The sequence below is a fragment of the Pocillopora verrucosa genome, chromosome 13 (assembly GCF_036669915.1).
Source record: "Pocillopora verrucosa isolate sample1 chromosome 13, ASM3666991v2, whole genome shotgun sequence".
Lineage (NCBI taxonomy): Eukaryota > Metazoa > Cnidaria > Anthozoa > Scleractinia > Pocilloporidae > Pocillopora > Pocillopora verrucosa.
The window spans coordinates 13651690-13664479 of NC_089324.1; the positions used below are offsets into that span (position 1 = coordinate 13651690).

Here is a 12790-nt window from a genome sequence, read left to right on the forward strand (position 1 = left end):
TTCAGGTAGGCAAAATATTTTTAAAAAAAGGACAAAAAAGGAAACATCTATCTCGTTTAATTTTTCTGTTGTTGAAGGTTTATATGTACTGTATTCTTTCAAGTAATTTTCAATTCTGAATTGAAAATCTAATTCGGTAAAAATCTTTCCGATTTAAGCCGCTCACTCGGCTGGAGCGAGTGATAGGGGGGGTGCATGAGGGCGAAAAAACGGGTGAGCACAAGGGATGGGAAAGAAGAACCTAGCTCCTTCATAGTCCTACAAAAAAAATTCAGCCACTTACCGTCTACTAAGAAAGAAAGGACATCTTGCCCTTTCATCTTCCCTCCTGATAGAAATCAGGAGGGAAAAGTCAAAATTGTTCTTCACAACCAAAACGTATCAATAACATAAATGCCATCTGTTGAAGTTAGAAGTCCGAGGAAATCTTCTTCCTAAGCAAAAAGCATTATTCAGGAAATTTCTTTCACCTATCAGGCAGATACAGCGAGTTGCAGAGGTCAGTGTGAATGACATGAATACACGCCCGAGACGCGTCGTGTAGAACACACTCCCACTAAAATGGTCCCGTTCTATTCACAATGTCTTCCCAGTAGAAGTTCCAAAAATGATAGTGTTGATGTAGATTCAACATATTTAATGTCGTTTAATTTGTTACACAAACACCAATTTAACAATGTTTTAAGTTGAATTTAAATTTTAACGGCTAAGGGTGCTAATTTTGATTCACCCTCTAATGAATGCAAGTGGAAGTCACTCTCAAACAGAAAACTGCGACCAGATTCAGTTCTAATTAATTGTGTGGCATGTAAAAAGTAAATAATCAGTGAGTTGAACGCCAGCATAGCACGATCAATGGATTAACCGACGATCAATTGGTTAAAAAAATTAATAGAGCTTGTCTTGAATTAAACAAGAAAGAGAAGAGGCGCTCATGCATCTATAGAAAGTCTTAGTTTTTGTTCATTCTTTTCTCACGTTTGGAGAAATTCTTTTAACATTCAGGACATGACGTAATGAATAACACAGCAGATATCCTAAAGTCAGTCCAGATTGGTTTGGATGTCGCCATATTTCTCCTTAACACTGATCGTGGCCTTCAAGCGACCGAGTTATGTAATGAATGTTTATTTCTACTTCACAAGCTTGACTCTGGTATTGACCTTGATCATGATATCTCTGATGTATTATTCAATGCGTACTACGCCACGTCTGGTTACACAAATGCAGCACGATACGCCACAAAACTTATTGAAAAGTTTTTCCTCGCTGGAGAACTAACCATACAACTGGAAGACAAATACAAGGCAAAATGTTTGTTTGCAGAGGCAAAGCAACTTTGTAAAAGCGCTCTTACCATCATGAAAGCGATTGGCCACCGTAGAGAAGAGGCAAGGGTTTACGCGAGACTTGGACCTCTTTGTTTACTCCTCAGCGAGTATCTAAAGGCAAAAGAATATTGTGAGAAAGCAATTGCCATCGCGATAGAAATCGGCGACAGAAAAGGAGAAGGAACAACATACGGGAACCTCGGAGCTGTGTTTCAATCTCTTGGCGAATATCAGAAGGCCAAAGAATATTACGAGAAAGCAATTGCCATCGCGATAGAAATCGGCGACAGAAAAGGAGAAGGAACAAGATACAGGAACCTCGGAGTTGTGTTTCGATCCTTTGGCGAATATCAGAAGGCCAAAGAATATTACGAGAAATCACTTGCCATCGCGATAGAAATCGGCGACAGAAGTGGAGAAAGAGCAACATACGGGAGACTCGGAGCTGTGTTTCAATCCCTTGGGGAATATCAGAAGGCCAAAGAATATTACGAGAAAGCAATTGCCATCGCGATAGAAATCGGCGACAGAAAAGGAGAAGGAACAACATACGGGAACCTCGGAGCTGTGTTTTATTCTCTTGGCGAATATCAGAAGGCCAAAGAATATTACGAGAAATCACTTGCCATCGCGATAGAAATCGGCGATAGAAATGGAGAAGGAACAACATACGGGAACCTCGGAGCTGTGTTTCAATCCCTTGGCGAATATCAGAAGGCCAAAGAATATTACGAGAAAACACTTGCCATCGCGATAGAAATCGGCGACAGAAATGGAGAAGGAACAATATACGGGAACCTCGGAGCTGTGTTTAAATCCCTTGGGGAATATCAGAAGGCCAAAGAATATCACGAGAAAGCAATTGCCATCGCGATAGAAATCGGCGACAGATATGGAGAAGGAACAGCATACGGGAACCTCGGAGCTGTGTTTGAATCCCTTGGCGAATATCAAAAGGCCAAAGAATATAACGAGAAAGCAATTGCCATCGTGATAGAAATCGGCGACAGAAAGGGAGAAGGAACAACATACGGGAACCTCGGAGTTGTGTTTCGATCCCTTGGCGAATATCAGAAGGCCAAAGAATATTACGAGAAAGCAATTGCCATCGCGATAGAAATCGGCGACAGAAAAGGAGAAGGAACAACATACGGGAACCTCGGAGCTGTGTTTCAATCTCTTGGCGAATATCAGAAGGCCAAAGAATATTACGAGAAATCACTTGCCATCGCGATAGAAATCGGCGACAGAAATGGAGAAGGAACAAGATACGGGAACCTCGGAGCTGTGTTTCAATCCCTTGGCGAATATCAGAAGGCCAAAGAATATTATGAGAAAGCAATCGCCATCGCGATAGAAATCGGCGACAGAAATGGAGAAGGAACAACATACGGGAACTTCGGAGTTGTGTTTCAATCCCTTGGCGAATATCAGAAGGCCAAAGAATATTACGAGAAAGCAATCGCCATCGCGATAGAAATCGGCGACAGAAATGGAGAAGGAACAAGATACGGGAACCTCGGAGTTGTGTTTCAATCCCTTGGCGAATATCAGAAGGCCAAAGAATATTACGAGAAAGCAATTGCCATCGCGATAGAAATCGGTGACAGAAAAGGAGAAGGAAGAACATACGGGAACCTCGGAGTTGTGTTTCGATCCCTTGGCGAATATCAGAAGGCCAAAGAATATTACGAGAAAGCAATTGCCATCGCGATAGAAATCGGCGACAGAAGTGGAGAAGGAGTAACATACAAGAGACTCGGAGCTGTGTTTCAATCCCTTGGCGAATATCAGAAGGCCAAAGAATATTACGAAAAATCACTTGCCATCGGGATAGAAATCGGCGACAGAAGTGGAGAAGGAGCAACATACGGGAACCTCGGAGCCGTGTTTCAATCTCTTGGCGAATATCAGAAGGCCAAAGAATATTACGAAAAATCACTTGCCATCGGGATAGAAATCGGCGACAGAAGTGGAGAAGGAGCAACATACGGGAACCTCGGAGCTGTGTTTAAATCCCTTGGCGAATATCAGAAGGCCAAAGAATATTACGAAAAATCACTTGCCATCGCAAAAGAAATAGGAGACAGAGGAAAGGAATGTTCAGGATACTTAGCCCTTGGAGACGTTTACTGCAGGCTTAGGAAATATCGTCAAGCTAAAGAATATTTCGACAAAGCACTCAGCATCAGTACAGCAATTGGACAAAGAATAAATGAAGGATACGCTTCCATGGGTTTGGCAACAGTGTTCGCTTTTATCAATGACAATCAGAAAGCAAAAGAACATTATCAGAAGGCGCTCACCATCAGCAAGGAATGTGGCCATAAAGCTCTGGAAGGACAAAGTTACCTCAGCCTCGGAGATATATGTAGATCGCTTGGTGAATGCGACGAGGCAGAAGATTACTTAGAGAAGGCGCGCTCCATAAGCAGTAGAATTGGAAACAGACTGACTGAGTTTAACAGCCTTCTCAGCATCATACAGTTAAAGGTATTGCAATTAAAGGTTGTGGAGGCAAAGGAACATCTCCTTCAATGTATTGGAAAATATGAACAATTGAGAAGTTTTCTTAAAGGAAACAAAGAGTTTGAAATATCCCTGTTAGAAGCGCACGGTAGTTTTCCTTATCACTTGCTCACTACCTTGCTTTGCAATACTGGCAAATTTCAAGACGCTCTTTATGTCGAGGAGCTGGGACGAGCGAGAGTCCTCGTAGAATGCATGGCAGAGAAGTTCTCCGTTGAAAGCCACATCTCGGCTGATCCAAAATTATGGTTCGGGATTGAAAACATCGTGAAAAAAGAGAGTAACTGTGTCTTTTTGTACATTTCGTATACTGAGCGGCAAGTTTGTCTCTGGGTTTTGAAAGCAAATGGAGACATTTCCTTTCGAGTCACCGACCAAGTGAAAGACAGCACTCTCATTCCTGAGAAAGTTTGCAACGTGGAGGGAATTTTCAAAAAGAGCGCCGCCAGCTTTGGCGTTTTATTCACAGCGAATTGCGAAGATCGATCTTTGGATGGCGACGTAACGACATCTCTTTTTGAAGAGAGCCGAGCAACTTTGCGCGGTGACGAAAGCAAAGAAACCGAAAGAATTCATCATTTGTGTTACAAATGGATCATCGCTCCTGTGGTAGATTTACTTACAGAGCCTGAAATCATCATTGTGCCGTATCGTTTCTCGTATCGAGTCCCATTTGCTGCCTTGCGTGATGGAGCAGCCGGAAAGTATCTATCAGAGACTTACAGAATCCGTATCATCCCTTCCCTAACGACCCTCCGGCTCATTCAAGATTGTCCAGCGGATTATCACAGTGAAACTGGTGCACTTGTAGTGGGTGATCCTACGGTTGGCCAGGTGTATTACAATGGACATGTCGCTAACTTTGTACCATTGTCCTGTGCTAGAAAGGAAGCAGAGATGGTTGGTCGACTGTTGGGAGTTCAGCCTTTGTTAGGAGAGTCTGCAACTAAGCAGGCAGTGCTTCAAGCGATACCTTCAGTGAGTCTCATACATGTTGCCGCACATGGAAATGCCGAAAGAGGAGAGATTGCCCTGTCGCCCAAATGTCCTAAATGTACCACCAACAGTTTTCCACAAGAAGAAGACTACCTCTTGACAATGTCCGACATTTCCGGAACTCAAGTGCGAGCAAAACTGGTTGTATTGAGCTGTTGTCACAGTGCGCGTGGATTGGTCAAAGCCGAAGGAGTTCTTGGAATCGCTCGTGCATTCTTAGCATCCGGTGCACGTTCAGTGTTGGTAGCATCGTGGGCCATAGAAGACGAAGCAACGGAGCAGCTCATGAATCATTTCTACAAGCACCTTGTTCGTGGAGAAAGTGCCAGTGAATCTCTTCACAAGGCTGTAAAATGGTTGAGAAGCAACGGCTTTCCCAAACCTAATCAATGGGCTCCATTTGTGCTGATGGGAGACAACGTGACGTTGGATTTTACATACATCGGGTAGGTCTAGTTCTGATAAGAAATTTCCATGAGCTACCTTACGTTACCCAACATTAGCTATCTTAGGGACTATTCAGCAGCCGGGGGGGGGGGGGGGATTGGGTGCTGCTTGAGGATTTTGGTTGTCTCCCAGTAAAATTCACCTGATCCCTTGTAAGGCTCCATAATATTCTTTAGACCCCCCCCCCCCTTCCCCCCCCCTCCCCCACAGAACCAGAAGATTTTGATGAATCATTTTCAAAATTGGCCTTGAATCAAAGTTGCTTTAGTGTGCGAAATCTTCAGAAATTATTCTTCAAACAGAAGCCCAAGAGGATGATAGACAGGCCAAAGTAAATGCAATGAAAGCAACTTGAGAGATAAGCTACCTAATGACTTTGAAGTTGATAGCTATTTGAGCTGTATGTCTGGCTACTTTGAATCTTTTAGAAATTCTGATCCATATAATGCTTTAGAGTTGAAATTGTATTATGTTTGTTTCAGGAAAGAGGAACACAAGGAGGACAACAATGAAGCAGAGAAGAAACAGAGTAACAACTGATCCTGCACAAAGATTATCTTTCCTGCACATTGTTTTTGAATGGACACTGGTATTAGTTTGAACAGACATTTTTCATTTTATTGTAGATAAATGGTTATTTTTAAATGCTCTTGCAAATAAGGCTGAATCGAAAGCTAGTGACACTGAAAGCTGCATTTCAGCCCTCAGACCTATTAAGGGGACTAAAATGAATCAGCATGAAAAAATTGAAAGCATGAAATTAACTAAACGTTTACTAATATGAGAACTTTGGTAAAGTTTTCTTTGGATCGCAATCAGAAAACACCAAAACTAAACTCTAACTTGTTTTGTGAGTTGTTAGGTAAAAAAACAGGAAAAAAGGAGAACAAGCATTGCACAAAATATTACTGCCAAAGTCAAACTGAGGAGTAAAAACAATTCCTAAGATATCAATAAAACAATCTCCCAGAATTCAGAGCAGAAAGAAAACTGATATTATCAAAAAGATAGTTGGAATACTGTAGGAAAACAAAATCACAAACCAGGAATGCATGGCTTTGTTGAGTATGATGATGCACAAGTGGCAGTTTTCTGTGTATTTTTTCCTTTACCTTGGGGGTTGGGTGGGGAGGTCAGTATTGTCATATTTTAATCTTTAATTTAGAACTTTCAGGAAAAGGTAAATGCTAAAGAAGTTGTTGATATGATGTTTGAAAATGTTTCATCAAAAGGATCTGTTAGGAAAAGTATAATTAGTGATGAGATTTTGTTACTGATGGCAGACTTTTGTTCCTAATCGTCAGTGGGCACTAAAAACTTATTGATTCTTAGGAGGCCTACTTATTCTTTGGCCAACTTGAAAGTTTTTGTTCCTGTGATCACTACACATTTTTCTCTTATTTGAAGTACTTTTGCATTTCTTATTTTTCTCTGATTTTTCAGTTTTGTTAATTAAGTGAAATTTATTATTTTACTAAAATAAGTGTAAATAAATACAACTGAGAATTGGATTGGATTGTTGGAGTTAATTCCCAGATTTATTTTGCAACCTTAGACTTGGTCTGACAAAATACACTAAACAATTGTTTTCGGCAGAGTTTATCCACAAGTTCACAATCCTGTCACATTGATTTTTTTTTTCAGTACCTCTTTTGGTGTTTTGGCCTTCATTAATCTTTCCTCGTGTTTTGCCTCTCGTTATCATTTTTACATTGACTCACAGCCAACTGTATTCAACAGCTCAGAAACTTCATCACCAAACTACCCCTGTTTTGGAATGACCATATTGAATTTTGATGTAGTATGGGGGCTGAAGGGCAAGAGTCTATGGAGAGAGATTTGATTTGTGCTAAGGACTGTGTGCCATTTGAAAGTGAAATGATGGTGAAGTGGGGGGGGGGGGGAGAGAGAGAGAGAGAGACAAGCCATAGTTCCTCCACCCTCCCTCCTCTAGGTTTTCCTTAGGTTCTCCTATCCCTTATGCTCCTCCTTATGTCACTTCATACCAGCCAACTTTCACAATTCATTTTCCACACTGAACCATTCAGCTACCAAAAGTGATGAACATGCAACTTCCCCTGAAAACATAAGTGCATTGTTGAATAAACAAGTAATGAGAATTAAGTTCATCAGCTTAGCGGAGGTAGATTCCATCATCCTTTTAGCTGACATCCCAGGAAATGAACAACTACAAGGTCAAGATAATTCTAAATCCTTTAACCATTTACCTCCCACGAGTGACCAAGACAGAATTTCTCCTTATAATATCAACACAATATCAACCAGATAAGTGAGGAGATTAAAGAAAAATATCAATTTGGTAATAATTAGTTGATCCAATACTAAATTGTCTGAACTAACATTATAGGAATTGTATGGTTGACATTAAGGAGAATTAGAAATTTGATCTGGGAGTTAAAGAGTTTAGGTTACTTCCCAGCTTCGCTGGTGTCTTTTGGGAAAAAATTTTGTACTCGTGCTAGTTTAACCAAAATCATAGGACACCATATATCAGAGAAAAGCTCAATAAATGCAGATTACTATAAAAATATAACTTAAGCAACTTTTCTTTGAGGAAGTGTCAGAAGCCAGTAAGGCATAAAGCAATCAAAGGTTCTTCTATTGAATTTATCGGGCATTGGATGCTGCTGCATGAGCAAAACGGCTGCAGTCTCATTCACAAGGCATCAATCAACAAGAGTCTGGCTTTTTTCGATATTCTGATTGGTTGAGTTGATATCAGGATCTAAAGTTAGACTAGCTAAAAATATTTGAGACGTGTTGTGTAAATGGACTCCACAAGACAAATATTTCAAATATCAAAATTTCTCAACACACTTTCCTTTGTCATTATTCCTAGGATGCTTTGGGGAAATTTGATGAAAATCGATCAAATCTATACATCCTATAAATTTGCTCAAAGTTGTTGTATTCCTCCCTATATCAAACATGAGATTTTAGCTCCTAAAGGTTCACAAACAACTTGTGCCATGCCAGGAGATTATCTCACTTCCTGAAACTGCACACCAATAGGACAAAGGGACCTCCTGGCATCAATGATGGTGGATCAAGATTTCCTGCGAAAAGTAACCCATTGTCTCTGAAGGTGGGAAGTAACCTTAACTCCCTGAAGTAACTAACATGTGACTTCTCCCTATAATATCCATATGTTACTTGGCAAAAAGGTAATAAGAATAGTCAGGTAGAAGTTGTTGTCTTGATCTAACGTCAAATTCTCATAACTAACTTACAAAGAAATGTGTAGCAGCTTGAGGGGAGAATTAGCAATTAGATCTTGGGAGTTGAAGGGTTAACTAACATATCAGAAAATAGATTGCTTGGCTGATGCTAATACTGTGCCTTTTCCCTCAATAGCCATAATTGAGTAAGTTAAGTTTTGAATGAGTTCTATATCTTAGGAGTGTGAACTCTAGGAGCAGGTGAAAATTTAAAGATCTAAGCAAAATAGAGGATTATTTATATCACCAATAGGTTGAAATCTTGTTTCAGTTGCTTGCAAGGGCATAAAATGAATACAAAGCAAGTTTGGTTTAATATGATCAAGAAAGATGTTTTTTGTCACATCACAAGTAGGGGACATAACAATCCTGATGGGAAATCAAATCTCAGACTTTCTGAATCAACCCCACAATCACACACTGAGCCACAGAGACTCTCTCTTGACAAAGGCTGTTACAAGGTTCATGTGTCATGGTAGGTTGTTTGCTCTTTGTTACTGGATACAAAGCCATCTTTGAGTCCACAAACTACATCATACTTTTCCACACATGTTTTCTGCTCTGTTCTGGAATTGTTCCTTTTCAGCCAATATGCTTGTCTCACACCTGGCTCATATCAACTTTACTGGATTCATGAGACATCTCACCTTAAGTCTCTCTTCTGACTGTCTGTGAGAAAACAAAAACGAGTAAGTCAATATGTATCATTTTGATGCAAAGTGGTCCTATATTTAAGCACTTTGCTCTTGATGTATACTAACTAGCAAGAATGGATGGATGAGATTTTCTGAGGAAGCATATGTCCAAGGAAGTTGTAGATTGTGAAGGGGAAATGTAAACAGGAACGAATTCCATCCCCCTGACCATCTAATTAAAAGGTAGAACAAACACTAACTCCGACAATGCTAAGTTGTTTATGTGCAAAGGAAAGAAACCTTAGTGAAGTTTACAAAATAACCTACTGGTAACACTTATTAAGATTTCCAAACTGCTTAAATTTCCATCAGAGATAAAAAAAATTGAATTATTTCCCCCTACATGTTTCCCCAACAAATTTATTCAAACAAATATTATCATGCCTATAAAGGACACCAGCCATAAGAGAGAGAAGAAAATTTGTTATCCTCTTAGTCAGTAATTAGTGCATCATCAACCACAGCCTTCAGACCCATTCCACAAATACTGTACAGAACATCTTCAGCCTGACTGGAAAAGAACCCAATTTGGTCGTTGAAAAAGTAATTTCTGTAGATTTACAGAAATTTTATTGCTACACAAGTGGTAAGTTGAAGACAATTGTTACAACATACATGACAACAACATAAAAATATTATTATCATAGTTATATTATCATCAAAAATAGTCTACCAAAGTAATTTGCCTATTTGACATTGCATCTGGAATTTTTATTTATTTATTTTGCTAGTAGGCCTGCAATGCATTGGGAAACAACACTGAATGAAGAACATCTGACCTGTCAAACAAATAAGCCATCAATTTTTTTCTTTCTGAAGAAATAAAAATATGGAGACATAACAATAATCGCAGTGAATGCAACTGAGGATTTCTAAACTATATCACATATTCTGTTCATGGCTGCACATCAGTGAGAGTGTTTTTTTTTCTCATAAAAAGCAATCTAAGCCTGAAAACATAAAGCAAGAACTTAAATCAAAATTGTAGTAAGCACTTTTGGTTTGCACTTAGAGAATTATTATTATTATTGCTATTATTACATTATTCTTGTCGTTATTAAAAATATTACACAATAGGCCTGCAATGCATTGGGAAACAAAAAATCTATGTCAGGGCTTATTTGTGGTTGTTAAGGGACACTGTGAGCACTCCAACATAGGTCTGCAGTGCATACTTGTGTTGCTTTTCATTAACAACAAGGGATTTTCTCTATGACAAATCACCAAGACCAAAAAATGGATGAAACACAAAACCTCTCCGAGTCTTTAAGAGAAAAGAAATAAGTCTCTAAGTGTAATGAAGACCCCTATACATTTCACCCTTTAACTCTCATGGCAATCACGACAGAATTTCTAATTATAATGTCGTAACAATATCAATGAGACAAGTGATGACAACAAAGAGAATCAACACCATCATCATCATCATTATCACAAAGTAAGATCTCCATGTACACCTCAGCAGTCTTTTTAGGTAAAAAAACAAAACAACAACAAAAAAGATGGAAGAATCATTATCATCATCCTCACTGTTATTATCACAAAAGAGATGTTTTCTATGAAAAATTACCAAGACCAAAGAATGGATATAACAAAAAATTCTACCTGAGTTTTTATAAGAAAGTGACAATGTGTTATGAAGACCCCAACATATTTAACCTTTTAACTCTCAAGAGTGAAAATTTATCATTATAATAATATCAAAACAAAATCAAGGAGACAAGTGATGAGAATAAAGAATAGTATCAATTAAGGGATTATTGGTTGATCCAATAACAAATTCTTAAAACTAACATCATAGGAATTTTAGGGTAGAAAGTAAGGAGAATTATTATTGAGATCTTGGGAGTGTAATGGTTGAAAGAATCTGCTCTTTGACTCAATCAACTCTCATTGTATTTCAAAAGCATATGACAAAGGAAATATTTTAGCTTCAGACAAGTTAAAGAATCCTTCACATAAACACTCAAGCACTTTGAGGAGAAATATAACCCCCAATTATTCTATGACAAAGCCAAAGTCCTAAAAGTTAGATAAGTGACAATGTACGATGAACTCCCTGATCATCATCATCATCAAATTTGAAGTACATAAGACAAAGGAAATGTCTCAGGTCAAGAAGAGTTAAAGAATCCTTTAGATGAACAGTCAAACACTTAAAGGAAAGATTTCCCTATAACCCCATACTTTAAAGATGTAGTCCTAAAATCAGTGCACTGTTAATACCAATGTTTCTATGTTCTTATAACTGTGTGTATAATGATCTATGTGTTACATAGAAATCTTGCCTTCTCTGACACAGAGCAACACATATACAGATGACTGGCCTCAATTCAAATCATTTCAAACCTCATAATTGTTTAGCCATGTGAGACCTTGAGTTCTCAAGGTTGCATATATATCGTGCATAGGCTGTCCCAGCCAAATTGGACTAGTTTTACCCTTTAACTCCCATGAGTGACCAAGACAGAATTTCTCCTTACAGTATCAATACAATATCAAGCAGACAAGTGATGAGAATAAAGAAAAATATCAATTTGGGAAATACTAGTTGATCCAATACCAAATTCTCCAAACTTTCATCACAAAAACTATATAGCAGACAGTAAGGAGAATTACTAATGAGATCTTAGGAGTTAAAGTGTTAAGGTGATTCCTCAGTAAAGCACTGCACATCATGTACTGTGCATAATATCACATAATCAAGCCAATAAGCACATGCGCATTCTGAGAACATGGTATTGTTTATCAATCAATGGACCAGGTAAAGAGGTGCAATGGTCTTTACCTATTAAATGAGCACAGTGACCATGTTTTATTTCCCATAATTTTGGTTGAAAGGAATGACTCGAGGAACATTTTGGGTCGATATCGTTTAAATTTGCGTAATATTCCCACCAATTATATATCAAATTGTTCGATACACTCGAGACTTACTACCTACCAAGTTTTTTTCCAGCTGCAGCAAAATGTACAGCGAACCGCTTAAATGACGCGCATGATTAGTACCAGTACAGGCATAAATGGGGTAACTTTGGCGCATATATCTCCTAAACAAGCGAGATGACCTATCTCTCTTATTGTATTTTTCGAAACAGACATTGGTAAGGAACATTTAAGGAAAGTTTACAAAAAATTGTCCAATAACTTCTTTTCCGAGGAATCACCTTGAAGGTAGTTAATTAATTAAATCAAGTGAAATCAATTTCAGAAGTCGTATGTTGTCACTCCAGTCATTTGTAATAGGCTATCTTACTATTCATCCACGACATTAGGTTATCTACTGAAAAAATTAAGCAAGAAAGTACAAAGCGTACGTAGATTGAAACACATGACTTTTAATATTCAGAGCTATACACAGAAACTTACTTTCTTACCTCATTCTGGAACAATTCTGTTAGAAAGGGAATGTGCCTGAAAAAGTGTTTAGCGAAAAGTGTTTACCAGATGACATCGTACAGAAGATTATCCTGAATTAAGCCGTTTTGAAAATTCGAACTGGTAGAGGTTACAATGAAATTGCTGCGTAAGAAAACCAGAACTTTGTATACAA

The 12790-nt window shown here is 38.6% G+C and overlaps 1 protein-coding gene and 1 long non-coding RNA gene across 2 annotated transcripts; one reads left to right on the forward strand and one right to left on the reverse strand.

Moving 5' to 3' along the window:
- Positions 1-1016: 1016 nt before the first annotated feature.
- Positions 1017-6814, forward strand: LOC131796243 (tetratricopeptide repeat protein 28-like). The gene is made up of 2 exons (XM_059113835.2): positions 1017-5302; positions 5786-6814. Exons 1-2 carry the CDS (start codon positions 1017-1019, stop codon positions 5841-5843), a joined length of 4344 nt encoding a protein of 1447 aa, XP_058969818.2. The 3' UTR covers positions 5844-6814.
- A 2023-nt stretch (positions 6815-8837) lies between these two features.
- On the reverse strand, positions 8838-12776 carry LOC136277756 (uncharacterized). The gene is made up of 2 exons (XR_010716032.1): positions 12615-12776; positions 8838-9211 (listed from the first exon to the last, which is right to left on the reverse strand). It is a non-coding gene; the product is annotated as an uncharacterized lncRNA (long non-coding RNA).
- Positions 12777-12790: the final 14 nt, after the last annotated feature.